The following is a 27,404-nucleotide window of genomic DNA, read 5'->3' on the forward strand; positions in this document are numbered from 1 at the left end:
ATTACCATGTTAAGCGTTTAATGTTGTAAGCAAATCGAAACAAAAAATGATACGAAAAAAGAACACCAAAAGGTTAAAGGTAAACCACATAAAGCGAAGTATTGCAAAAGCTGAAGGGAGACGCGAAAGCAGTGGGAAATTTCCCGTTCGTATTCTTGCGATTAAATGTTTTAAGATCAAACTGCATAGATTACAGCAATCATATTCGCGGACGAATTTTATTAAAACGTAAAACCGTATTTACAATTTAATCAATTTGCAAAGATCAATCTTTCAAGGAGTTTCCTCTATGGCTCTCACAGACTAAAAGAAAAAAATTGAAGACAATAAAAAGAAAAAAAGTTGCAACGTATCACGTGACGAGCTCAGACAAACAAGTAGAACAGCGGCATAAAAAGCAATATGGCGATGGTAATACTTTAGAGCAAAATAAGTTTGGCAATTTTTGTTCGGAGCGAAATTGCTCTTTCAACAAAATAGCCGGAAATGGCAGGGTTTATTCCGGAATGTTTTTAATTGGAATGCACATATTGTAGAGATTTTCGAAGACACGATTGACAAATAAAATCATATAGAAATGTATGCGACCAAGCTGATGACAAAAATTTGACGCATACATAACGGAGAAAAACTTTAAAACATAATAGCTGCTATTATTAACTTACAAAGTCTGGCTTATTCCGTTTGCATGGCAAGAACCTTAATTAGGCAGTGCTCCATTAACACAATGTTATTTTCCTTGAAACGTTTGAAGTCAGCAAGACAAACTATAATCACAACACAAAGCTGGTGAAACTGCATATCAAATAATACTTAAACAGCGCGTTGTTTAACATTTAATTCATTCACCACGTCTTATTAAACCGGCGTGTTTATATGCAATTGGTTGTAAGTATCCGTTGCCATAGGAACTGAACTTTTTCCGCCATCAGATATTGTGTTTTTCTTGTAAAGTAGATCATAACCACTGTGGAGTTTAGCGTGATTTAAAGAGTCTGTTCTTGATGGTCGATGACTTAACCCTAGACATAAAAATTACAAGTTAGATGAAAACCTAATTGAATTTAGTGCTTAATTATTTTAAGTTAATTGAAATTTATTTTTATTTGATTAGAAAAATTATTCAAATTTAAATAATCAACAATCATTCCATGAAATCGAACACAAGGTAACCACACAGTGATTATCCTATCTAACATCGACCTACCGTTGGGACGACCTTCATTAGTTACATCATAATTGGGCACGTGACCGTTTCCCGGCATCGTGGAAAAGAGTGGAGGTTCGACTGGGTTGCTGTTTAGAAATTTATAAGATGGTTTTCTTGCTTTTGACGGAAGAGGATGAGGAACCGTTCCATTACTGAAGGAGTTTTCTTGTCCTTCAGGGACGGAGGAATAATAAGGCGCCGACAGTTCGTGACGTTGTGCTAACGTCATATCGAATGGCGAATGAGAGGACGAATCGTTTGATGACGTCGTCGAGTAGCGCTGCGGAGGACTGTAAGTTGCCTTGGTGATGGCAGGATTGGGAGGCGATTGACCCCCATTGTGCTTCCGCTGAGAAAATCTGGGCCCAGTGAATGTGGAATTCGAAGGAGCAGTTTGAGGCCCCGCGAAGGGATCGCCTCCCGTTGTATCTTCATTCGTTGAGAAGTGTACCGGGTGGGGAAATGTGCCCGGACGGGACCTCTGAATCGGATGGGATCGACCCTGGGAACCAAATGACGTAATATGACCCCTTTCTATAGGCGAATTGGGGTCCTTGGACCATGCGTCACCGGCCGTTCCCCATACCGCCCCCTGTTGCCATGGCATCGTATCTGATCCCTTACTGTGTCCGCCGATGCTGGACCCAGAAGCTTTGGACGGAGCTTTCGCGATGAAAGGATCATCAACTGGGTCAGGTATCACTTGATACTCGTGATCGTCATCATCTAAAGCAGAAGCAATTATTAGACAAACTCGATGGGTAGATCACTTAGTAGTAGGAATTCGGTAATGACAGGAGGTAGAAATATCTAAAAAAAAAACTTGAGAAAAGCTTACCAGATGCAAAGCTATCTGCATCTCCATCTCTCATTCCTTGAACGGATGAATGCAGCATGCTTGGACCGGCCCCGTCACTATTAGCTGTGTAAGAGGTCCGGAGAGGAACTGTTGACCCCTGTCGTGTTATCAGTTCTCCATTCATCAGAGGATGACACGGTTGATCATACATTAGTGTTACTCCACCTCTTGAGTTGGTAGCTGATGATTCCATTGAACTTGAGTGCGAGTTGGGGTAGTTTTCTTTGTAGTAATCGTTTTTAAACTCTATTCCCTGTTGGCTTTTCTTACTACCGACTTTATCAATGCTGGCATTCATCCTGTTCTCTTCGTTGTTGTTGTGACCCAAATAACGCACTGGATGGAAAAATTGGATGACTTTTTTAAAATTAAATAGACATTTTTGTGAAAATAATGTTGTGCTATAAGTTGCATGCATTCAGTATCTTTTTTTCATAAAAATGTTTATAAAAACAGTTATTTACATAAAAAATTAATCTAGTAAATAACATCAATTTACTGTCGATTCCACTTGTGTATAGGGCATTAGTGCGTGAATTAGGGTGCTTGGGAACCATAGTTTCTGCTTTGGGTTCTTTTTTCCTAAATTATAAGCAAACATTAATGCGTGCGAAGGGCCGACCTCAAAGAACACGATTAGGTAAGATAACACTCATACCTTTTTCTTACAAGGATCAAGACAAGAGCTGCTAGTAAGATGGATGTAACCGCCAAAGCCGCAACGATAGCTATTATGATGATACTTCTCTCTGTAAAAGGTTAGAAGAAAAACGTTTAACATAACGTCTCAAAAACTTAAACTAACACCTAGAGTAGGATGCGCCTAATTCGGTTAAACCCATATGCGTCATGAGCACGTGAAGTCAAGCGTTGCAAGAACGAAAGGTCACGTGAAACACGAACCACGAGTGCTTATAGTTCATTGAGTACCAGCAAAGGTAATCTGCTTTAGCAAACAAGCCAAAGGAAAAACTATCATTCAAGCATGATCTTAAAATAATGTGCATCTATAATAGATCTTCATCACCACCTTACGGTGTTGGACGTTGCGAACAGCAGAATAGTAAAACAATGCATATTGCCACTATCAAATATCAACCGATGATATCAACAAAAGTATGAACACACCATTCAGGTCGCCAGGCTCTAACTTCCCTCCGTCTTCCGGTTTTGCGCCGTTCTATCGCAGAAAAACGATATGTCAATACTACAATACATGAGGCAGGATTCTAACAAAATTTTCGACATTTCTCTCAAGGAGTTTCTATTTTTGTTTCTGGCAGAAAAGCACCGCGACTTACCGGTGGCTCAACCACAAGCCCAACTCCTGTTGTAGCATTCCTTTCTTGGTCACCGTTAGCATTTTCACCTAAAAATAATTCAGTGATTAACTCATATTGCTTACCGAAATTTAATTAAACCATCATCACACCAAAACATCAAAATAAGTCACCTTCTAAAATGTCAAGGTTTTCGTTGGGTGCTTCTATTGTTTTCGGAGTGGTTGAAGTTTCATCATTGATCTGGGGACTAGTTGTACTTTTTATCACTGATGTTGTTGTTATTGTGGTGTCGGTGGTCGTAGTGGTAGTTGGCGTTGGTGTGTGACCTTCCGGTGCTGGATGTTTTGTTCCTTCTAAAAACAAAACAAAACTTGGCCTCTATACAATGCGTTGACTTGGGATTCACTTCCAGAACGGTCCATGACAAACATGGGAACACAGAAAAAGTTTTGTTTTTTATGCAATTCACAAATAGCTGATAGTTGCGAAAAAAAAAAATAATTACCTTTTAGTTTACAGCCATTGAGTGCAAGTTTTAACGCGTATCTGTCATACTGGGGTTTAGTAACAGTTGTGGGGTAAACCCTGATGTGATTTGCTATTATCGTTGGCTTCACGAAATTATTTCGGACAGTGGAGAAGAAGTTCTCGTTCCCTTTGAAGATCTGCGCGAGAAAAATCTTACATAATTAAATATAAATAATATCAAAGTGATAAAACGTTATCGAACGTTTGGTAAATGTACACATAACTTACAGAATATATACCGATAATAAAAGTTATTCTATGAGAAATAGGAATAGTACAATACGCTACGACTAATAAAATTGGAATTACCAAAATACAAGCTTGCTTATGTGAAATTTAATTGAATCTGAATAGGATTCACCTTAGCACTGCGCCTTCCATTCTCTTTGTACCAAACCCATGTTATGTTGTCGACGCTGTATTTGATCTTAAAGCTTCTCGTATAGTAGTAAGGTTCCGAAGCGCCCTTCGTCTCTATACCTATAAGTAAAATATAGGCGAATAAATACCAGTTCGATGACTTGTCGCATCTTTGGTATCTTTCGGGAAATTTGAAGTTTAACACGGAAAATTACGTCACGGATGCGCAAAGATGAAAAGGGGTATACATACGCTATAGCTATACAACATGATACAGGTAATAAAATATGATACATCTGGCTTACGCACTGGAAGGATAAACCCCCAACTAATATCACTCGATAGTAATAAAATAGCCTAATCTAATAGCGTTCGTTGGTAATGAAATGGAGTTTTATGGAATTTACCACGAGAGTTAAGACGTCTTATCCTGCAGGATACTAAAAATAAGGTTTTAGGGACGTTTTACAAGGAAAAAAAAGCAGAAAAAGAAAGCACAATTTTCCATTTTCAACTACAAGTTTAATGTTTAACAAACATACAACATAATTATGAAGCATTAGCCAGAAATAGTATATTCAAATAGCATATATCATTCAATACCAGTAATGTTCATATATGAAGAGAGATCAACTTGCAACCATTGTTCAATAGTCGGATCATCGGGAGACCAGGCTTCCTTGGGAGAGGTAAACATCGCTTTTCTCGGAAGGAATTCTTGTCGCCTAGCAATTAACGAGTAATTAGAAAAAACATTTTTCACATGACTCTATCCCAATAAGCTATAAATTGGGAAAAAATACCAATTTTATGCCATGCGTATATGTGGTTGGAAGTAGAATGTAGCCGGAATATTGCCATTCGGGATTTTAACATCTTTCACGCAGAACTAATTCAGATGGTGAATGAAATAATTAGTAAAATATTCATTACAACTCAATTCATTAGAAATAATGCAGATGGTGATGGATGAAAGATTTGCATCGATCTATACGACTGATTTAACCTTTTTTGTAGAACGGACATATCAAATTATTGCCGTTATTGACCCACTGAACCTTTAAGAATTTTAAAGTTTTTTTTATCTTTTGCGAAAAAAAAAACGTGTTGTCGGGTTTTATAGAAAGACTAATCTTAACTTACCTCTTGTTTCTGGATGTAGTGTTCCAAAAGGAAGAAGCGGTTAGTTGTTTTTCCTTGAATTCGATCTTTTCATCGCATATTTCCCTATCGGGGAATGTGATCATGTAGTCCGAAATGGCGCCTCTGTGTATGGAAGCGTCGGAGTGAGTGAACGTTGTATGGTATATGATATGTTTTGAAATGCCTTCAGATTTTTTGTCACGTTTGCTTGTAAACGAGGTTACAGTAGTACAATAATTGTAATCACTACGTAAGTTGTCATCTAGATCCAAACGTTAAATCCATACATAACCTCATATCTTTTGCATACTTACGATTGTGACGTCACGTTGTTAGACAAGTTGTTCATATACAGCACGAGGCCGGGTTGCCTTTTCACTCGTACCCGACCCCCAAAATTGTCCGAGATAACACCAGCGTGAACAGCGGATTGACATAAACGGGAATCCTGTTCGAAAGAAGCAATCGTTAATTTTAAACGTATTTAAGTTTCTGGCATCTTTATCAAACATCTTCAAAACAATGCTGATCAAAAATTAGAAATGTTTGATTAGCTTAACTATATCGTTGTGGATTATAGGTTATTAGTTTAGCGTTAGATAAAAATATTTTGTTCATTAAATACTAAATATACTTATTCATTGTGCATCAGAAATTAGTGTTATAAAACTTTACGGTAATACAAATAATCGCATTCGTTACATAAACAATACACAGCTATTCCTAAAACTTTTTCTCCAATGTTTCTCAAACTACTCTACACTACACAATTAGGATCAAAACTCGTTTTTTCACGATGGATTGTTTATTTTTAGACAATTTGTCAATATTTTACGCTAATTGGTTTAAATTTGTACAGCCTGTTTGGAATTTATCTCGCAGTTTCTCATCAGTTTATCTTGACTTTCCCAGTAGCCTATCAATGCATATTTAATGAAAGACTGGACAGAGATGAAAAATTTAGCCTATATAAGAAGTGGAGAAAGCTAAGTTAAAGTGCATGTTGAGCACACCTTGCTGGCAGGAAAAGCCGCAAGAATCGGGCGCAGCTGACAGTTATGGCATAAAACTATAAAGATCCTTTGCTTTTGCGTTGTGTTGGCAATGGCACAATACCCGTGTCGACACCTAGCTGGAGCTCCCTGGGGTCACACATGCATGTCAGACCACCCAATAGATAGCTCCATGATTAAAACAACCGTTGACATTTTTGTTCACTCTTTTCGTCAAGCATACCAGACGGGGGCAAACAGAAATTATGTTGTTTCGGCGCCGACATTGCATCAGCAAGCAAAAAGAAGCAACGCAAATGTTAATTCTCTATGTAACCAACCTGACGCCTTAATTTATTTACAGGTGGCCTTATCTAAGTTTTAAAGACCGGTTTCCTCGAAAATTCAACGCGCTGCCAACCTCCCAAACGTACAACTTGGGGGAAAGTGTTTTGTTTCCACAAATTTTCCAGTGTTGAAGCAGCCAAATTGGGAAAGAAAGTTTTTAACTCCTCTTCCCAGCAAGCATAAGTAGACCGGTGATTTGTTCCACTACACATGTCAAAACATTTCTTTCCGCTTCGCCTTACAACTGACGACCGATTCCTCGTCACAGGTGTAGACTATATATCGAGATACTGATAATATGCTAAAAACTCTACCAGCCTACCTAAAGCAAGCAAATATGACGAATTCTAGCAATTTGCTTTTGTAATCTCTGTTGAAAAAATTGATACAGCCTTATCTAGTTTCTTTCACATTATACCACCTATAATATTCAGAGCGTCGACTAAACCTGGTTATAAAAAGGATCAAAAAGCTTTGTAAGAAGCAGAAATTTAGAAGATTATTACGTATCACGGGGCATTAAAATGTTAATCCACGACAGGTGTGGTAAGAAGGTAATGCCAGTAACCATGGTACAAAAAAACAAGAAGCGTTTTTAGGACTGTTTTTTTGAGCATTGACGGACATGATTATAATTTATACATTTGAGCAGGTTAGCTGCGAGTAGTCACACATCGACCATATGGTTTGTCTGTGGTTCAAGGTAACTTGCTGGTTCAGTTACACGTAGTATTGCTGCCAGAATTGAGTGGCGAGTAATACATGCCTTGCGGTTTTGCTTTGAAGTTTAGTACATAATTCGTTCGAGCTTTATTAACTAATTGATGGTTATACTTCAGTTTTCATTGAACATAAAATTTAAGTATTCCGGTTGCTAAATGTTTTACTAAAAACTCCAATACACCATAACAGCGCTTATTGTGATGGTAATGAAGCTTGCAGTTACGTCAAACAGTGATTCAGTTTGACTAGATAATAAGTCAGAAGTGTTTTTAAGTAATCTTGTTGTTTAAAATGCTTTAGCTGTTAGGCTACTTGCATTATGCGCAGTTGAAAATCATTTTGCAACATTTGGAGGGTCGTCGTATGTAAGCATCATACATAAGTGAAAATAGGGATGTTTGTCCAGAAAAAATGCGATTGAGGAAATAATGATGCCGCCTTCCTTGCTTATTAGAAACACGCAACACTGATATCACAAATTGTTTCGCAATTACTGTAAGATCAATAACGAAACCTGAAAATCAGCATATCAACTTTTAATCTACATTCCTTCCAAAAAAAACAGCAATTGGAAAATTACAAATATAACTCTATAGAGTGTTATAATATGGAGGCTATTCGAAATCAACCACCAATGCACGATCAAGTTCAGTCTTAAAGGCTTACTGTCAGCAACGCCTAATGCCCAGTTACATCGTATAATTACTTAGTGAAGACTGGACTGTCAATAATTGCCACTTTCGTTCTCTAAACCGATCATTTGCTGGTAACAAATATTTCACACACGTAGAATTTCATTATGACATCACACTATACCGCGTTTTGCTCTCAGAAACAAACAACTCATTATGACATCACAACTAACAAATCTACCACGAAAAATATAATGGACGTTTGTTGAAGTCATCCAATGAAATGATGCCTTTTTAATAAGTGTTGCCATAATATACAGGATCATTTGGACCAACACTATGATCGAAAGGACCGTTTCGATTGTTTAAACTGCAAGTCAAACTCGAGTGCTTGCGTTATGGACTCTTCTAAATTTAGATATTGGAGCAAATCTGTGTATTGTTAACACAATCTGTCTTTAAATTTGGCAAACTCTTGTTGTTCAACGCGGATTGCGGTTTAGGTAAAACAACAATCTCAAGAAAAAAACATATAAAATAAAATCGAAGTATATATAGAACTACCGTATACAGAATAAAACAACAGTAGGCCTATATAGCCTGAGAAGTGCAAATCTAAATTTGGTTATTTCAAAAACTTCAAAAACTTACATCTCGGTAAGCCAAGTTTCCCCATAATCCGTCGTTTTTGTTTTGCCTGACAGTGGCGCATCCACTTGGACACAAAACACTGAAAAATCAACACAAATGCCTAATTGCATTATTTTCGTTGCTAAAAAGTCACGACCAACACGCCCACAAACCGTCAAAGGACTGTGGCGCTTGGTCCCAATTAATTATATACTTTTGTGCCGGGTTTAGCTGTACCACATCAAAATTAGGTTACGAGAGACGATACAAAAACAGGGTGCCATATCAGGCCTAAGGCCAAAAGCATATTTAGCAAAAAATGTTATACTTGGTAGCAATGTATGATTGCTGGAAAAGGCTGGTGTTTCCTGTTTTAACTGTCGAACACTTTGACAGCTAAGAAAACCATCCTGCCGGTTACAAATCTTATGTATTGCTATAACACTGTTATACCGTTGCGGTAATTACAAAACAATGCGATTGGTCGTGCTGCAATTTGCTACCTTGTGAACAGAGTATGAATACAAACTAGCTATGACTATAGTTTTAAAACGTAATTCATTTTTGTTCGGCAGGATAACCTGACGAAAAAGCCAAACGCTTATCACGTTGCTTAAGTTACGTGTATGCAAGAGCACAACCTTGCATGTCACACTCTTTATAAACGTAGCGTGCACATCTTATAGATAAAAGTGAAATTTCGTCTAAAACCAAAACAGGATCCAAATTAGCGTTTTGCTTAAGATAAAGCCAAGTCAAATACGAGTCTAAACTTATGCTTAACCAGCCGTGAAGGCAGAGTCTTTGTACACAAGACAGATGCACACGTCACGTAAGGATAAGGGAACGGTATTTTACATAGTTTATCTTCAACGCCAAAGAAATAGGATCACTGACCTGGTCCTGCTGACCAAGTGAGTTCCAAATCAGCGAAAGTGAGCTAAAAATTTAACAACTGCACAGACAACGATTGATTCAACTTACCTAAAAGATTCGACGTCGACATGCAGTTGGCCTGTCTCGGAACATGTGACGAAGTCTGAAAAATAAAGCACTGTTGGAAACTTATCAAATATTTTCTAAACTATGGTTAAAACAATATCCTCAGAGAATTCAACATTGTGGTATTTAAAAGAAAATAGCGATTTTCGAAGTATGGTAGCTATTTTTATCGCGTCGAAAATATTTCAACTCCTCAACGCAAACCTTTTAATTTTTCTTGAATATTCTATAATAACATTTCCATAAAGAAAATATTCCTGATGTAAATAATCCGTTATATTCTCCCAAACAGCAAATACAAAAAGCAATCAAGCACTGTAATTAAAGTGTAAAGATAGAGACAAAGCTGTATATTCAATCCAACAGGAAAGTTTGACACCTGTCCTCGACGAAAAAAGCGTAAAATTGATAAACAATCACAGCAGAATAATAACCGCTATGAAGTTTCCGCGTTTCTGACACCTCGTAAAAAAGTGAGTTTTAATTGTGTGGGAAATTTACGTTGTCATATTCCGGTAATTGTTCGCTAATGTAATGATGTCACTTTTACTTCTGGTCCATCTTGATCTAACCATATCTGAGAGCAAGTGGGTTTAAAGTTTTTGTGCCGTCAATAGGCAAACCTAAAATATAAACTTGGGAACAAGCGGGTAAAATTTGCCTTTAAACGCTAAACTTTCAAACTTCTCTACCCTTCAGTTATATTGCATTTCATTAAAAAATGCTTTTTCTAATTATAGAAATTTTGTTTGCATGCTATAGTTTTGTCGGAGTACTTGGAACTAGATAAAATAAACTAATTTTAAGGAGAGCCAACTAAAATGTTATAAAGAAATAAGTTAGTATTGACTTGAAATAATGTGGTTATAAATAAGAACGTGCTTAGCTTCTGAACCTTAACCTGCACTCGGCTTAGATGATTAGAATAATAATAAGATCCGGCTGAAAAAAAACCTTTCAACAAATCTTGAAAAATTAGTCTATTAGGAGGATTATTGTAAATAACGGGAGGTGTAGCATATGCTTGTATGTGATTATAACTTCAATAGTCGTTCGTATTGGATCTACAGGGAATGACCATTCAGCATGTCGCCTTAAAACAAAATGCTAACAACCAGCTGTTGTTAGGCCAACTAAACACTAAATATCGCAAAAATTAAACCAACACCGACAGCAAAGTTTGTTTTGTTATAGTTAATGCTTGATTATTTTGTAATATCGTTTAAAATGAACTACAGTATAGTAAGCTTATACAGATATCAAAAACCCCGGTACTTGTGGACATTCCAACGACTGCGGAGCGGCCATAAAGTTTTACAGTAAGAACGCAATGCTAAAGCTTGCCGTAAGATTGAATTACACCAATGCGTCAATCGTTTTGTGAAAAAAAGCGTTGCGTCACAATTGCGCAGGCCCCATTCCTGTTAAAACGAAGGTTTCATACGAGCATTTAAAGAATGAGTAAAATCCAAAAGGGACGAGTGATTTAAGTTGCAATTTCAATAAAAGCTACACAAACTAATAAAAAGTGACCAATTATTGGGTTGCGGAATATGGCTACGACCGAACTACTACATGACACAACGCGAAAATCGATTCTTACAACATTCTGCTCGCATACTGATATGACGTCAGTCATCCAATATTTTGCTGTTTGCGGTATAAACTGGAATCTTCAATTCGAAAATTGATTGACGCGCTAACACTACAGTATTAATCCGGAAAAATGCAAAGAAGCGCGAAAAAGAACAGGATCAACTTTGGTTGGTGAACATCAAGACGGACCTGATACCGTTGTTGCGGCAACAAACTCGAGCGAAAACACTAGGGCAAAAATGTCTGGTTACGCTTTTAAACAAATGGTGCAGATGCTACGCGAAAAATAGCAGCGAGAACGCGGCTTAAGGTTTAGGAAACCGATAAAGAAGATGGAATTTGATAATTCTCGAGCATAATATCATAAAGCCAACGCCAGCAGCAGAGCGGTGATATTTTTGGAAAATGGAAAGATAAGACTTCAGAAATTAAAGATTTTATGCTTATGGCATGAAACAAAACATTTCTGAACATGGACTGGTTGCTGAAACATGCATCGCAGCAAACATCCGATAAGACTCTAAAACAAATTTGCAGAAGACAGTAAAGTATATTTGATGGCATTTGTCCTGTAACTCTTGGCAAAAAATATAAAATTTATTAAATAATATTTTTTAATGTTACAAAAACTACGGAGCTGTCAAAAGAGCAAAAAAATATATAAAAAAAGTCTTGAAAATATAACAAACCGTCAATTGTTTCCCCTGATGCCACTGCAATAAATGATACAAGAAATCCTCTGCCTGTGAACGTGGAAGGTCTTCGGAAGACGACCGTGCCGGAATTATTGCTCAATGTCACTGTTGCTGGGCTGTTACCAGGGCAGTACTTATCTGAAAAAGAAAATTTTACCGTTAAAGTTGATTCTCCTACACTAGTCACGAGAATTAACGGCCTGAGTGATTGATCAGCAGAATGATCCTGCAAAAGTTCACGTTGGAAGAAAAGCCTGCCCCAGCAGTCATGCGGAAACCGTCAAATTTATGCATCGTGATAAGGCTATGTAGTCTTTTAGCAAAAACTCCATCTGGGTTTCCAGCACTAAAAAAGCTTACTTTATTCTCCGTTAAAAGCGCGGCAAACGCTTAAAATTTAAATATTTTAACATTGATTAGTAATTCATTAATAATTAAAGACAAGATTAACCATAAATTAGCATTTGTATTTTTTCAGCCTTATTTTTTGATCACACGCTTTGGCAAAACGACACAAAATGACCCTTAATAAAATGTAAAAATCATTTACAACCAAATTAGGCCTAAAAGAAGTTTAAAAATAATCTAAAAATCCCACTTGTTTGTAAGCTACGTATTTTCCATAACAGGTCAAGCGTTACGGGTCACTGATCACGTGTTTACGATTAATCACAAAAACTGGCGGTAATGCCAGATGGAAGCTCCATTTAAACAACTCGTCTTGAGAGTTACCTGTTGTGACCACCGTTTAAAAGCTTACAGACTGTAACCTTGGCATGGAACGGTTGCATAGTTCAGTTATTAATGTTTCAACAAAATTATTTCTGGGCCTAACCGCGATAGGGTGAATCATGTTGGTGTGTCATATAGCTTGCTTCCGCCTACGCAACTGAAGTTGGGTAAAAGTAAGGGTAACATGGTCGCGTAAACTTGTATGTAGACTAAAGGGCCCCTTTGTTCAGACAACATATGTGTTAAAAATCAGAACGGCAAGTTATGATAAGGGTAACGTTAGTAGTAGTAGTACTGTACTACATTGGGGTTATGGTGTTACATCTTGAGTGTCTTCATTTTAGTGTCAAAATCATCATTGCGAAAGCAGTGAAGCGAAAAATTAATCTTTACTGTAACCATCATCAAATACATAGCTCCTGCTCTCAGGCTGACAAAAATTTGAATTCCACTGCCCGCGATCCATTACGTCATAATCTCGAAAACATGGTGCCGACGACGGCTGGTCGGAGTAAAAATGCGGCACTTAACCAACGGCGCGCACTAATCCATTAATGCCGATTCCAATTTGTCACACTTGACAGTTCACCATGGGAAGCGGCTAGTCATGCAGAACCGAGGCAAAAACCTAACACGCAACAATAAGACAGTTGATGCCCAAAACTCATAAAATCTAGCGCCATGGCATGACAGTCAAGTTGAAAATAACTCGACGTCAATTCACTCTTGCGGCTTTTTAGAAGCGCTCAGATGTACAGATATATATATATATATATACTGTGAGCGGATTAAGACTTGCAGACGAACTGCGGTCGACGCAGCCTTCAGCCATCCTATAGCACATCAAAAGTGCCGATCCTGCTATGCTGGTGTTGTCGTCGGCGGACTTAATACCTTGTAAGCAACAAGCCAGGAAACCTTTATTACAAGGTTAGCATGCTCTGGCACAAAACTGAGCAAGTCTTTTCTCTAACACGCATTTTTGCGGGTTAACAAACTTGATACTTTTGAAGTGAGGAATTTTAAGCCAACAAGTAAAGGAGATTTGTCTCAAAGCCAATTATTAAAAATACGGATCCAATTGTTGTTCACAACACAAACAATATCTGTGCATTGCATATAAGCTTAAAATACCGTTGATGGGTATATCGTTGACATTACCGTGACCTCTTCACAAGGGTTAGATTCACCTGGAATGAGGTTTATTGTAAGATCTACGACCGCATTTCAATCTGTCAAGCTGAAAACAACAATTTAACAATGGGCAACTTCTAATTAAATTTGTCGACTAGATATTTCATCTGAGCTGTCAACGTCACTTGAAATAATTAAAAAGCAAGAGGATCAGATTAAAGCTGAACGATTTTTTTTAGTCTCGCCACTATATTCTGTTAACATTAACAATTCCGACATTTCGCTTGACCGCAATAACACGCTGTCTAACTAAATTTAAGTGGATTTATCTAATTTCCATAATTACTGTTCTAAGAACAAGTTTTCGCTAAATAAATATTTGTAAGTATGAAATAAATTTTTGAAAGGACCAAGTATTTTACTTGAATTTTACGGACATTCAAAAATAAAGACTTCTTCATCGTAAATTTCGTTATAGGATAAATCTCAGCAAACTAGTGCCGTAGCCCACACGAGGGTAGCGCATGACAACATATAAATATGGCAACACGCGAAGCCATACACGGACGCTAACACGCGGTAGAGACTATGCGTACCAGCAACAAACCAAACACAGATTAAAATGAGAGTCTATTGAAATTATCTGCGACTTAATTGAAAATTAAAAGAAGATTTTCGCATTAAAATATCAAGCATGAAGACTGAGGTCAAAGCTCGATCCAACAGAACGAAGATTGAAAAGGTTACGATCGTAAACAGAAGATCGGCAACTGCATGTTTCATACGCGGAAATTAAATTGTTTGTACGTTTGTTTGGCCGAAGGCGTTAGCTGGATTAATTGCTGACAACCGTTGCAAATAAAACGCTACAAAACATCGACGGTTTTACAGCATATTGCGCAATAGATTGGCGACGCGTCTACAGTGGGCCGTTGACAACCAGCAACGATCTTCTAAATATACATCCAAAATGAGTCATTTATATACCTTAGTAATATTGTTGTCATCCATTAACAAGTACTGTAATAATGACGAGGGCTGTAAAAATATACTAAGACTAAACGTCTTTCCAGCATGTTATCAACCATTCTGGTTTAATTATATTCTTGTCGGCTATGTGTCAACTGTTTACGCATTTTAATGGATATAGTTGTTTAAACGTATATAATCTAATTTTAAGTTCGAGTATGTAGGTGGCGGTGGCTGAATTACCGTTTTAAACTCCGCGCTAATATCAAAACGATTCTTTTTGTTTACATTCGATTTCGAATTCAACGGAGATTTCGTCAGCGAGTTCGAGGTGGGCCCGGAAATAAAAAGATAAGGAATTTGAACACCTAACCTCAGCGTTATAACAGGCGAGTAATTCGGACCGATTTCGAACCACGGCTGTTTTATAAACGGGTGAATTACAACAACAACAGTTAGGGCAGAGAATTTTCTTCGTGCGGTGCCAAGCGCCTCATACATTTGCAACGACCCGTTAAAAAACTTCGTAAAATTACTAAAAGCGTCTATCTCAACAAACCAACTGATACCCAGTCGACTGAGACGTTATAATTACGATTAGGGGCCACTCGACCCGTTTCGATCCTACCGCAAGGTCCTTGTGAGAGTGCTAATTCGAGGTGCTTAGGAAGTTTCAAGCGGTAATACAAGGTAATTCGCCAACGCTACGGATTCAGTTTTTTGTTTGAAAGTGCGAAACATATTAAGCACTTCTGTAACACAGCATAACCAGCGGCATGCCCAACAGAAAAATCCTATTTTGACTGCACTGAGTTTATTTACGGTTGAAGGTTTATGGGAACAAAAGCAACTAAATTGTAAAACAATGCCAAAAACGCATCCAAAACAAACAGTTGCACGCCGCTTAGTTGCATTGACGACATTAACGACCTTCGCAACCTGGGTGGCGCCGGGCAAGTTTGTTTCAGAGGAAAAAGAAAATCGGCTTATTTGTCATAATGGGAGTTGGGAAGTTTTTCGTAAATCAGGTTGTACTGTATATAGACTCGCTTCATTAGTATACTTTTCTCATGAACATTTTCACAAGATGACTATTAGTGACTGCATAAGCATTCCTGAAAAGATAGTCTGCAATCACATTATTTCGTTCGCAGACTTAGTTCGTCAAAAATCACAAACCAGTTCATAAACGCAAATATAAAACAGTTGCGGGTATTAGTGATGTATAAGCTAAGAGAACTTGTCAGAATAACTACGGTTCAAAACGAACGCCAGAGTGATCACGTCTGCTTTGAGACTTGTTTTTGCAAGGACGTTTATATTTTTGCTGGTATCTAAGCAACTTGGATGAGTGATGGGCAAGAAAATGGGCTGATACGATAATGCGCTCGGTTCTTGTTCTTGCTCCAGATAAGACCTCACATGGAAACGCTTTTAATCGTTCAAGCTGTTTACACAAACAGTGAAGACATCGTCTCACATAACCCGCTATGTCTAAAACCGTTGTAGTCTTATTGCTGAAGCATGATTTACGAACAAACTTGTCGCTGGTAATCGCTTGGAATATCAAAAGCCTATACGAGTTTTGGGCGTAATTTCCCTCTTTCTAACGGGATTATAACAAGCTAAAAGAAGACCAGTATCAAATAATAAGGCTTTTACATGAACTTTCATACTTTAAGATCTAATAGCAACCACTTTAACGAAAAATAAACATGTATTTGACAAGGCATCATCGTATACGAAGATCTTTAACGGTATATGTTAAGCTGGTTAAAACACGTGCATTAAAATCTGCTGATGTCGTCATTATGAGCAAGTTGTAAGCATAACGAGCTTGTGGCCCGAGGTTTGCGGTTTAACAATGATCTTATAAGTTAAAAGCCTGTAATAGGTCACTGAGCTAATTTCAGACATACATCATTAATCTTTATAAAGCATAGCCTAAACAATAAAAAAAGAGACGTGTTGAGAATTAAAACCATATCGTTCAGGATGCAGCATATGGTAAGCGTATAAAGCTAAGAACAAGGTCTAAGTTGTTTTTCGTGCACCTGACAAACACTGGACTTAAAGGATTAGTCACGGTAATATGAAAACCGCATATGGCTGCTTGAGACAGCCTTATATGGAAATTTAAAGCAATTTTTCGCGTCAAGTTTCCATGGGTCGAAATGACGCAAGCTGAGTTAGTTAGAACGAAAGGAGGAGGCTGATTGCAAAGCGTCATAAATTTAAAACAGCTTGCTGTCTTTGTTTTCGAGACCGGCGTCATAATGAATTTATCCATCCGAGGTAAAATATAAAGTTGGACCCAGACAACCCTCCATTTTCAGAGGTTTCTGTTCCCAAGGGAGTGATGCAATCGATGCATGACAATAGCTAAGACCCGTTGTGAAGCAGGAAATCCAGATTTTACAGTGATTATTCCCAAGCAATTAGGGATGGGGATAAAAGCGGAATAATTTCTATTCCTTCCGAAGAAACATTATCACCTGAATGCAATGTCAAGCTATAACAGCATATCCAGAACTACTACCTTTTATAATTTTTCAAAAAAGTTTGGCCATATTTAAAAGTAGGCCTAAAGCTATTTGTATCGTTTCTCATTTTTATCTCTCAAAGTGCAAAAGGTGAAGAAACAATTCTTATGCTATAGGATTACAGGCTGAACAGAATGACTTTAAAAAATTTTCAGAATCCCTTTGCCGACCTCCTGTTGAATCTCAGCATGCATTATTTATTTCATTCTAAGTCGAGTGTTGTAGCGCATTATATCGATTATGACATCGCTGAATTATTACATCATTACGAAGGGAATCGATTTTGCACGAATTTGTCAGAATGATTTATACCGATAAACGGGACAAAATCCGTCAAAAATCACTGATTTAAAAAAATGAAAAAAATAAAAGGAATGATTGAAAAAATCTGAAACCAATCGTCCGAAAACAAGTGGACGAGAATGAAGTCAAGCGTTTCTAATTCTAAGATAAATAAACAGGAGTCGGCATCAGGTTAGTCGACCTGCAAGCTAAACAGCTCGAAATTTATTATGAGTTAAAACGGTTGCTTCATTTATGCTCAGATGTATAGAAGAATACCACGTGTTCGAGATAGCATGACGAAGATTAGCCGCAAAGTTCTGGCTACAGCTATTCCTCTTTCTTAATGAGGAAAACAGTCAAGCTTGAGTATTCATCAAGTACTGTTTTTTCCGGCAATATTGGCTCTAATTACACTTTTAGCCCCATTGGTTTGAGTGGTAATGCGCGCTTGGCGTGCATAATCTGATAACATTCGAAAAACAATTTAGCCGGAGTGGTAATGAGATATGTTCCTAAGATGATAACTTTGTGCCCATTAAGCTGTCGTGATGACAAAAATCTCGCCTAAATTAGGCAAGTAAGCACTTTCTTCGAAATATGATAGTCAAAAAACAAGGTTTCGGAAAACCACAATTTTCCAAAAGTGCTTCTCCCAAATTACTTTCCAAACAGAAGACCCATACAACCATAACTTCACATGACATTGATGACAGAGATGATGTTCACGTCATATCTCACCTAAACTGGACTTTGTCTTCCCGGTCCCAGTAAATATCTCCACCTCTCCCCTATCACAGTCATCTAGAGGAGCTCTCATGTCGAAGTCCCCGAATTTTAGTTGAATCCCCTTCCCCCGTGGAACGACAATCTCCCATTTACAGGTCACGTAGCCGCCATTGTCAGGAAAAGCGGTTAAACTCCGGCTCTTCTTTGGTGTTTCCGGGGGATCTGGATAGTTTGGCGACGTAAACGTCCCCGTCGTCGCTCTTATTTTCACGTTACATTCTGAAACTGAAATTTACAATCCGATTATACGTTTTGGTTAACAGAAACGAGAATACTGAAAAATATGATACGGTACGAGTAATGAATAATGCATATAGCAATGAATATACTATTGGCAAATAATTATGGTTGTATGTTTAAGCAAAGTGAGAAAAAACACATATAAGCTACACACATCATGGTGAAATATATACCGCCTGGATACCCATACATGATAATCCATTCAAAGCAGGCTTACTCACGTTTAATCTACATGTTTTACACGGGGCTCTTTTATAGAAAAAAGTCAGAAAAGGACAAAAATACAACATGAGCGCTCAGGCGATCCTCTTTTATGTAACGTAAAATCGCATCGCTTGGCTGGGATCTAATCAAGCGTGGAAGGATGATAAGTTGGCGGAAAAAATTTGGGTTGTAAAAACGCGGGTTGGAAAACTTAGTAGTTTAATTTAGACTTTAGATCATTTGAATTCTGATAAAAAAAATGCTGAAATGAATCAAACCTTATAATCATAATCATAATCATGGCCTTATAACTCTTCAAGTGCGCATCATAAAAAATCCAGTGGAGTACGAATCCTACACATTCTGTTTTGAATGTGCATCCAAACTCAAGCATCTGATTCATAAGGAGAAAAAATACTTACGCAACAGGTTTTCGAATTACGCGAATGATATAGCAGCAAACTTCATTCCGCGGTTGCCGTGCGCCGTTTTATCCTACACCATTACAACAATAGACAAACTGAATAAACAGCGCGGGTTTAGCCAGCATAATGCAAAGTACTTACAAGCTACTTGACAACACAATACGAAGAGTCTAAACAGACATGCTGTTGCCAGAGTATGTACCACGGGGCCTATCTCAACGACAATCGGCGGAAGACTTTGGACCAAAAAAGCATTTTATTTGCAATAAAATATTGCGAGCAAATAAACCGATATGAGATTTGAAAACCGAATTACGATTAAGCTTCCACATGGGTCGCGCTTAAAGGGCTTACACATGTTGGATTCAGAATGCAAATAAAGAATTCATATCGAGTGGGCTTTGGATTTTTGCGTTACAAGAGGCCAAGACAGCGGTAATAACGATCTTTAGACTCTCATCCTTACGTAATCGGGACATATAATACATCAACATTATCCGGACGTCACAAAGCGATTTTACATGACGTCACTACTTGGAATTTGCAGAGCCTAAAAAAGTTCTTTTGTTTTCACAACGAGCTGTGCGTGGACGGCTAATCGCTACAAAGACAGCCTGAAAAAGCGTAACACCAATGAGCGCATAGAATCCAATACGTGTGGATTTTGTTCTCAGTGCAGAATATATGAGGTCACACAATTCGATGGATTCTGATAAGAGGGGGTGTTGATGTGCGCTTGATAATGAAACATGGTTTTTATCAAGAGGCCATAAGCCCAAGCTGGCGTAAACCGTTAGTCGTGTTGGTTGTACCGGCATCTAGCAAACATAAGGGGTTGGGAATCACCAAATTGTGCGAGTGTAAAGACAAGTGACGCATGTTTTATGACACAGGTGCTTGCAATAAACAAGGTGTCTAGTCCTTAAACGTCATGCCAATCATACGTTCGTGACACAATAACGACCCATAAATGAGAAATATCCATGATAGCAACTTCACCGATGTGCCACGATAGACGAAGCAGCGCGTGTACCTTGTGCGACCTATACAAAAGGGTAACACGTTTGTAAATGACTTAAACGAACAACAAGCGGACATCACAACACGGTGTTTGGAATTGTAGAACACGCGTAGGTGGATGTACTGATGTAACGTATTGCGAAGGCAACTCCTTTCTTTCGCATCCAAACGGAAAGAGGTCAAATTTCCCAATTTTATTATTCTATCAAAACAAGACATTTGATAGGGGATTGAGATGCGTAAAAATCAGGCCATGAATGGAATTTTTCTTGGAACAAAGACTATAGGAGGCTTCTGACAGCTGGAAACTTATACCATAATTGGACTTTTATTACATTATTAATAAATATGACGCTTTTGGAGTCTTTATACACAATTGTCACAAAACATGATGCTTTGCTCAATCTTTGCGATTTCCTTGTCCGATGATTTTAAACTTTGTAATGGCGAGTTTCCATGATTACAAAAGCTGTTTTATTTGGCCAAATTTTCATCGCTAAGAACGTTTTCTTCTAAACAAGACGCTAATTGTATTAGCGCCAAGTCTGCAGCGCTGTCGCAGCGAAGAGTTCAAGCAAAAAGTAAACAATAATTTTAACAGTTTGACGGCTCTGGCTGAAAACTTGCTGTCGAGTTCGAGTCGCTTCAGGAAAGAGCTCTTCAAGCCACAATGTGATGACTCACAAACGACAGACTGACTCCATTGCGCAGCGGGTAGTAATAGAAAATGTATCCAGTACAAATGGACTAGCGTCGAGATTAAATTGTGACTGTAAACAAAACGGTAACGCCATTTCAGACACGGCACGCTAAAAACAGCAACTACCCAACAAATGACTGAAATGTGTTCACGCGATCTGCAGCGTTTGATTGACTTTTGGAGAGACCATACTTTGACTGAGACACTTTGACCTTCACCTGACACACAGAAAAGCGCCAAAATGAACATTTGAACTTCCTATGTTTCATAGATTGTTGCGTCCTAAGGGAATTGCGACGTTATAAACACCAAGTGTAGAATAAGTAATCAATTTCACCTATGGTGGTCTTTTCGTGGGGCTCGTGTAATTAAAAGCAACCAATGCGCAATAATGGAGAAGTGGCACCTGTCTTTAATTAGGTTGGCAAAATTTCGTATTTCTGTCTAACTATTCTATTTCTGTAGGGAATCGTTTACTCAGTTTCGATCAGCATTTACATTAATTTCGCTCTCTCATCGAGAAATAATAAATACGTTTTCTACAGGTGAGAGAACAGCACCGGCCGTTGGCCAATGTCACTGGATAGTCAACAGTAGGCCGAGAGCGTTAAAATAATATAAGAAATTGCCTGAAAATGGCGGTTTTAAATGTACCTATGACAATAGTTCTGCACCGTGGGATTAGAATTCACAGTTGATGTCGATAGAACTATTGCTTTAAAAATATGAAACTAAATAAGTGTTGGAAAGGAATGTAGAACGCCATTACTTATCAAATACAGTTTTGCGCATACTTCAACTGTATTACACGTCAAACGTGAACGAAATCATCTTTCACTAAATACGATTGGAAAAATTGTATCTTTTTCTCACTTGGTGCGGGAAAATCGGCAAAAGAGTAATTGTTATTACATGAGATGCATTGTTGTACAATTATACGCCGATTAAAGCCTACCCTGCGGCAAGATGCGAAAAACATAGTGCTGCAATTAGTAGCTTGTAACTAATTTTTATAGGTGGATTGTATAATTGGATTCTTCTCAGTGAAGTCTTTAGTTCTCATCGTAACTCCCTTTGTAATGAGTCGCTATCGTGTTTTAAAACCGCTTTATATGCAGCAGGGGTCCTACTTTCGCCCTGTTGGAGAAAAATTTCATGCACAATTAAACATTTAATTCATAAAGGGCGATTAAGGCTAAGAATATTTGATAATCATCGCCGCTGTTCGTCTAATTGAGGGCGACAGTTTTAAGGACCGTGCCTCTCTAAAGTTGTCAACTCAAAAGAAAAACTCGAAAGTTTGGTAGCCCAGGGCTATAAGTTTAGCCCTGATATTTATCGATTGTTGATCAGTGATCACACAAATGTGAATGATACTGTAGCCAATGCCAAAATTAGGTAAGCCTGTCCCTGCTTTCGGTCATTACAAAAATTAATGCACAACATCTTTAACAACATCAAGGCCTTTTTTGAATGTACATACGCTGTCGATAACAAATGATTAGTTAATAAACAGTCAAATACTGTTGTTAACATCAGTTAAAATTTAACGACACTGCAGTAAATATCGGTCTGACCCCTCACACATTCCTTTCATGACTTATGACGTTGGTTGGAAAGAAGATTGAGCAAAGCTTGGAACTTACACTCCCAATCACAGCATTTGATCTTGAAAGGTTCTGGGTCACCAAAGACCCATGCGCCTTAGTTAAAGAAATGTTGTTTTCAGCAAGTCATTGCCGACCGCATAACGTTGGATCTGGAGGCAACTTAAATCATATCAGAATAATGAAATGACTCTTTGACCATGCAACAGATTACTTGATCAGAAGTATGAGTAAGATGTGGTTCAAGACACAAATTTGGAGTAAGGGCCTACATCACTTTTATGTTTAGGATCATAAAACTTAAATAAAGTTATTGGAATAAGACTGTAAGTCAATCCGAATGGAATAACCTTAGGAGCAAAAGTAATTTAATATTAACCAATTGGTAAAAATGGCGACGACTGACATTTGCAAGAAAACTATTGTTCCATTACGACAAAGATTAGAGTTTAGCAATAGTAAAGAAATCGATTGAATCAAAGGAAAAAGCTTTGTGGGCATAGCATTGGGAAATCAATCAAGTCGCATAGAGCTCTCCCATAAATGCAATAATGATTTAATAGAAAGAATTCTTGCTGTGAGATCCTCTAAATGGATTAGCCCATATGGTTTTAACTATTTGTTACTTTCATACGAAACCTCAAGAGATTTTAACACATTCAATTACAGATGGCCCACTATGTGTGGACTTTCACCAATTTACAGATGTTTAGAAAAACATACATCATTGGGTTTGACTAGACATTGAACAAACAACTAAACTGTATGCGAATGCAAACACACACTTGATTACAACAATATTACAATTTAGTATTGGTCAAAAGTTTCGCCTTTTTGTTCAAGTGTCCAATTAAATAAACGTAATACTTCGCGTCAATAATTTTACTTTTACACAATGCTCTTGAAAGACTGTGAACCTTAACGATATCAAATCATTAGGCAAAACTAGTAACCAAAACAGTACACTAAGTTTTTGTATAACGTTCGAATTAGGCCAGGGAACGAGGAAACCTGATCCTGTTCATAGAAGGGTTAGCGAAGTCCATTAAAGCATTAATGGAGATGTAGAAATGTTAAATAAATCCTCTGTAAACATTCTCTCCTAATGCCAATTTCGGTTGACAAAGTTTTGGATCATAACACCGTTATGGCAAATCTTAGGAATTTGCTGTTAGCGTTGTATACAGTGCTATACCAAAGATTGTTGCGGGCAAAAACAATACTGAACTGGGTTATCAAAATCAAAAGCTGTTAATTTGTATCAATTTGGAGTGAAAACCGCGTAGTTCTCCATTGTTATCAAACAATCGAACCACTTTTCCCAACAAAGGGCGGATTACAGGCGACGACAAACCTTAACACGTGTCTGAATTTTAAGAAATGATGTTAATCGGTTTTGCTATGATAGCAGACTACCAAGTGACCCTCTGTAAACCTAAACTCTTCAACAAGCTTGTAATAAAGGTTATGTTTTCTTTGTCGGTGATAAACACATGGCGCATTCATGCCACCAAACATCTTCTTGATCATTAGACAAATTGCACCATGTCACACGTCAAGCCAAAACCATCAAACAAAAATGAAAAAAAAACGAACAAAAAAATTTAGCAGATGTTTGAAATGTAAAAAGAGTAAAGCTGCTGTTTACAAAGGTCTTTCCATACAAGCACAAGATGCTCTATATCAGAGATTTCAGAGCGATTAAGGCGTCAATTCAGGTGTATTAAATAATTCGAACGCTTACGAGTAACCCTAACCGAATTCTTGTGATTTCCCCCGGGACATAAAGCCGCCATGCTTTGTAGGTTTAGCATTAGGTACTATGTCGCGGTCGTCCATAATAAATCAATATTTGAGAGTGTGAACACGAGTTTAAAACGTTTGTCAAAAATGAATGATAATGGTTCGTTCCAGTGAAAGAAACATGGTGAATGTGAAACAATTTTAATCCATAAACCTCTACAATTGATGCACGGTGTACAGGTATGACATTAATCGTTTAATTTTGGCATTACGTAAGTTGAAGGAATCGGCATTAATCGATCACACGACAAAGATCAAAAAGGCGGCAATGTTTACTAGATATATTTACACATGGCAGCATGGTGAGATATCAAACATGCAACAAAATCCATGAAAGGAAGTATTTGTTTGCGTTCTCACTGTGAAAATAAATACGTAGTGGTCACATAATCGCTTGATTTGGTAATAATTGCGTTCACACGTCTTACAAGCGTACTAGTGAACGAGTAAGTTTTCACGAGAAACGTCGACAATCTTTAAAAGTAAAACCGTTCAGGTGGCATTTTACTGTGTCGACGATACAATAAAAAGTAAACCGTACGTTTTATGCTTATACAGCATAAATGGCAATAGTCTTGAATAATTATGCAAACTTGGAATGTCAAGCTGTTGGAAAACAAAGCAATAGAATTGTTGCTAATCATGACACCTTCCCTGTTGCGTAGGCGTTGAAGCCAACTTAACACTAAATGAAGCACGTTCTCGTGAACCAGGTTATGCTTGAGCGAAATTTTAAATTAAAATTAATGCAAATTGACTCGCATATCGATTGTCAATGAACGACATCAATAAATAATTAAAAAGTGCGTAACGGACAAAAATAAAACACCATAAACGTTATAGAAAAAACGAGGCACTTTTGCAACTAATCATTGACTGTGAAAATTGGCAAGACTAATCCAGAAGATAATTGATACAGGAGTGCATAAGGTTAAGGCATTTAGACATATACATTTTCAGCGGAACATAACGTTGTCACTTATCCAAACTGTTGGGAAATATTAACAATTATCCATAGAAAACCGCCACTGCAACCTACCAGTAGTCCAAAACAACAAACACAACTGTACACAAAAAATGGAATTTCACCAAGGAAAAGTATACAGTGCTGTGTTAGCATTTGGATCGAAAAATAGGTTTGTAATTGAAATAAAAAGCATGAAAGTAAGCGCTTGTTTACGAAATTTCAAACAAAGTTGCTACACCAGGCTAATACAATGAGTCTATCCCTGACAAGCTTTTATTCTGATTTAATTGGTAAATAACCAATAGAAGGGATCATTCTTAGCTGTATCGCAGCATAACCCGTAACTACACGGGCCCCAAATTCATTTTGTTGAGGAAAGCAAACTTGAAGGTTGGTGAAATTGTAATCTCGGCAAGCGTAGGCCACGTGATTAGGTTTGTGTAGATTCAATTGCAAAAATAAACCAACTTATTTGCTGTAGCGTGTATTCGTGACATGCTCGAGGCCTAAGAAAAACAATTTCTACGAAGACTTAGTTGTTGTTTGTAATGAAGTGCTAGCAAATTAACCGTTTATCTTGCTGCAACTATGATCGCTTGTCTCCAAGAAGCGAAGATGATGCGACTTCTGTGTAATGAGATAAGACCAGATAGAGGCAAACACATGAATTAACTGCTCAAGGGATTAGTAACGCAGCCTATAATTTGGGCTAAACGCGTTCATTTTTTATCACGAAAGAGAGATTACGTAGCTTGGATGCGCTTCGCCTAAAGCGATGCTTGCCAGTACTTATAATATAACTTTAAGCTGCAAGGCAGGCTGACAAGATTTACATTTTGAACGCATAAAACCTTTAAAAACCCATAGTCAATGCAACACAAAAACACGCGTAGCCAGCAAGAAAATCAGAAAGCGAGTGGTCAAGCTTGACGAAGATTTGACTACACCATGACTGACGCACTGGTAGAGTGACGTATCGATGTTCAAAAATCACTAGGCTTATCGATGCTATTGAATCGTAATCATCAACGCCTTGCTTCTTGTCCAACAAATAAGTTTAAAGTTGGCAACTGCTCAAGATATAAACGTTGTAAAACAATTACGTCAAAAAATGATGCGTTAGGCAACCAACGTCTCCCGAAGAAAATATCATAATACTTTAGTATTTACTTTATACAGGTCTATTACAGTAAACTACGCTTACCTGCTGCTCGACTTTTGCAAACATTGCTGACTAGTAGTAACAATAAAATCACCCATAGTTTACTGTTTGGCAGTTTTTCGTGCATTGTACCACAGTATTTCAGCCAACTTAGCTCATACCTTGCCACAAAACCTTCCCTGTGGATCTAAGACTGCTTGAACACAGATAGCGAGGCAACCAATCTTTTCTTTTCTAGTTTTTCTCCATGCTTGGCTTGCGGCGAGGACCTCGTTCGTAAAATAACTCTTTGAAACGCTTGGCGGCAGAATACCACATTTGTCTTACAGCCCCACCACACGGTAAGTTTATTTTTACAAACTTTGATGAGATTTAAAAAGTTTTATAAGAAAAAGTTATCTTTGGTTAAGTTTTGCCATAAATTACAAAGGTATGAAATTTCTGATAAATATCTGTTAATTAATCTTGTATAAATAAAAACGTTACAAAGGGAAGAAACCTCCCCAGTTGTTTGTGTTGATTGATTTACATGCCAAACAGCGACTATCAAGTGTTAAGTGCGACAGCCGGCAGGAAATTGTGGCATTGATCAAAATCAAGTGATGAAATTGAATGCTTTAAAACAATATTAAGAACATTAATAACTACAAGTCGTTTTCGGTTCCAGTGTTTTTGGCAGGCTTATATCCCTAATAGACGACGAAGATTTAGGTATGACTTTTTCGTAATCATGCTCTTTCGATTAACAGCTTGACTTTAATCACGCATAAAATTACACTATTCGAAGACTAGTAACATAATAACGTCCTACGAAAAGTAACATAGC

At 37.7% G+C, this 27,404-nt stretch overlaps 1 protein-coding gene across 2 annotated transcripts; it reads right to left on the reverse strand.

The window, feature by feature from the left end:
- Nucleotide 1: 1 nt before the first annotated feature.
- Nucleotides 2-26,854, reverse strand: LOC143465177 (uncharacterized). Of its 2 annotated transcripts, none has more exons than XM_076963360.1 (18): nt 26,740-26,854; nt 18,403-18,675; nt 11,996-12,139; nt 9,693-9,747; nt 8,730-8,808; nt 5,698-5,831; nt 5,384-5,506; nt 4,844-4,965; nt 4,242-4,360; nt 3,858-4,017; nt 3,523-3,705; nt 3,371-3,438; nt 3,198-3,249; nt 2,728-2,818; nt 2,569-2,651; nt 2,049-2,405; nt 1,208-1,936; nt 2-1,022 (listed from the first exon to the last, which is right to left on the reverse strand). In XM_076963360.1, exons 2-18 carry the CDS (start codon nt 18,479-18,481, stop codon nt 859-861), a joined length of 2,742 nt encoding a protein of 913 aa, XP_076819475.1. In that variant the 5' UTR covers nt 18,482-18,675; nt 26,740-26,854; the 3' UTR covers nt 2-858. The 2 variants fall into 2 exon arrangements, with proteins under 2 accessions (XP_076819475.1, XP_076819474.1); XM_076963359.1 differs by having other exon boundaries at nt 26,621-26,829.
- Nucleotides 26,855-27,404: the final 550 nt, after the last annotated feature.

The sequence above is a fragment of the Clavelina lepadiformis genome, chromosome 7 (assembly GCF_947623445.1).
Source record: "Clavelina lepadiformis chromosome 7, kaClaLepa1.1, whole genome shotgun sequence".
NCBI lineage: Eukaryota > Metazoa > Chordata > Ascidiacea > Aplousobranchia > Clavelinidae > Clavelina > Clavelina lepadiformis.

Bases quoted from the DNA above. Each gene is read 5' to 3' on its own strand.
- LOC143465177 (XM_076963359.1), bottom strand. From the start codon at position 26,705: ATGCACGAAAAACTGCCAAACAGTAAACTATGGGTGATTTTATTGTTA. The intron at 12,140-18,402 runs GTGAGATATGAC...TTTCTTTTTCAG, and splicing joins GAAGACAAAGTCCAGTTTAG to ATAAGTACTGCCCTGGTAAC. The intron at 2,652-2,727 runs GTATGAGTGTTA...CTTATAATTTAG, and splicing joins TTGATCCTTGTAAGAAAAAG to GAAAAAAGAACCCAAAGCAG.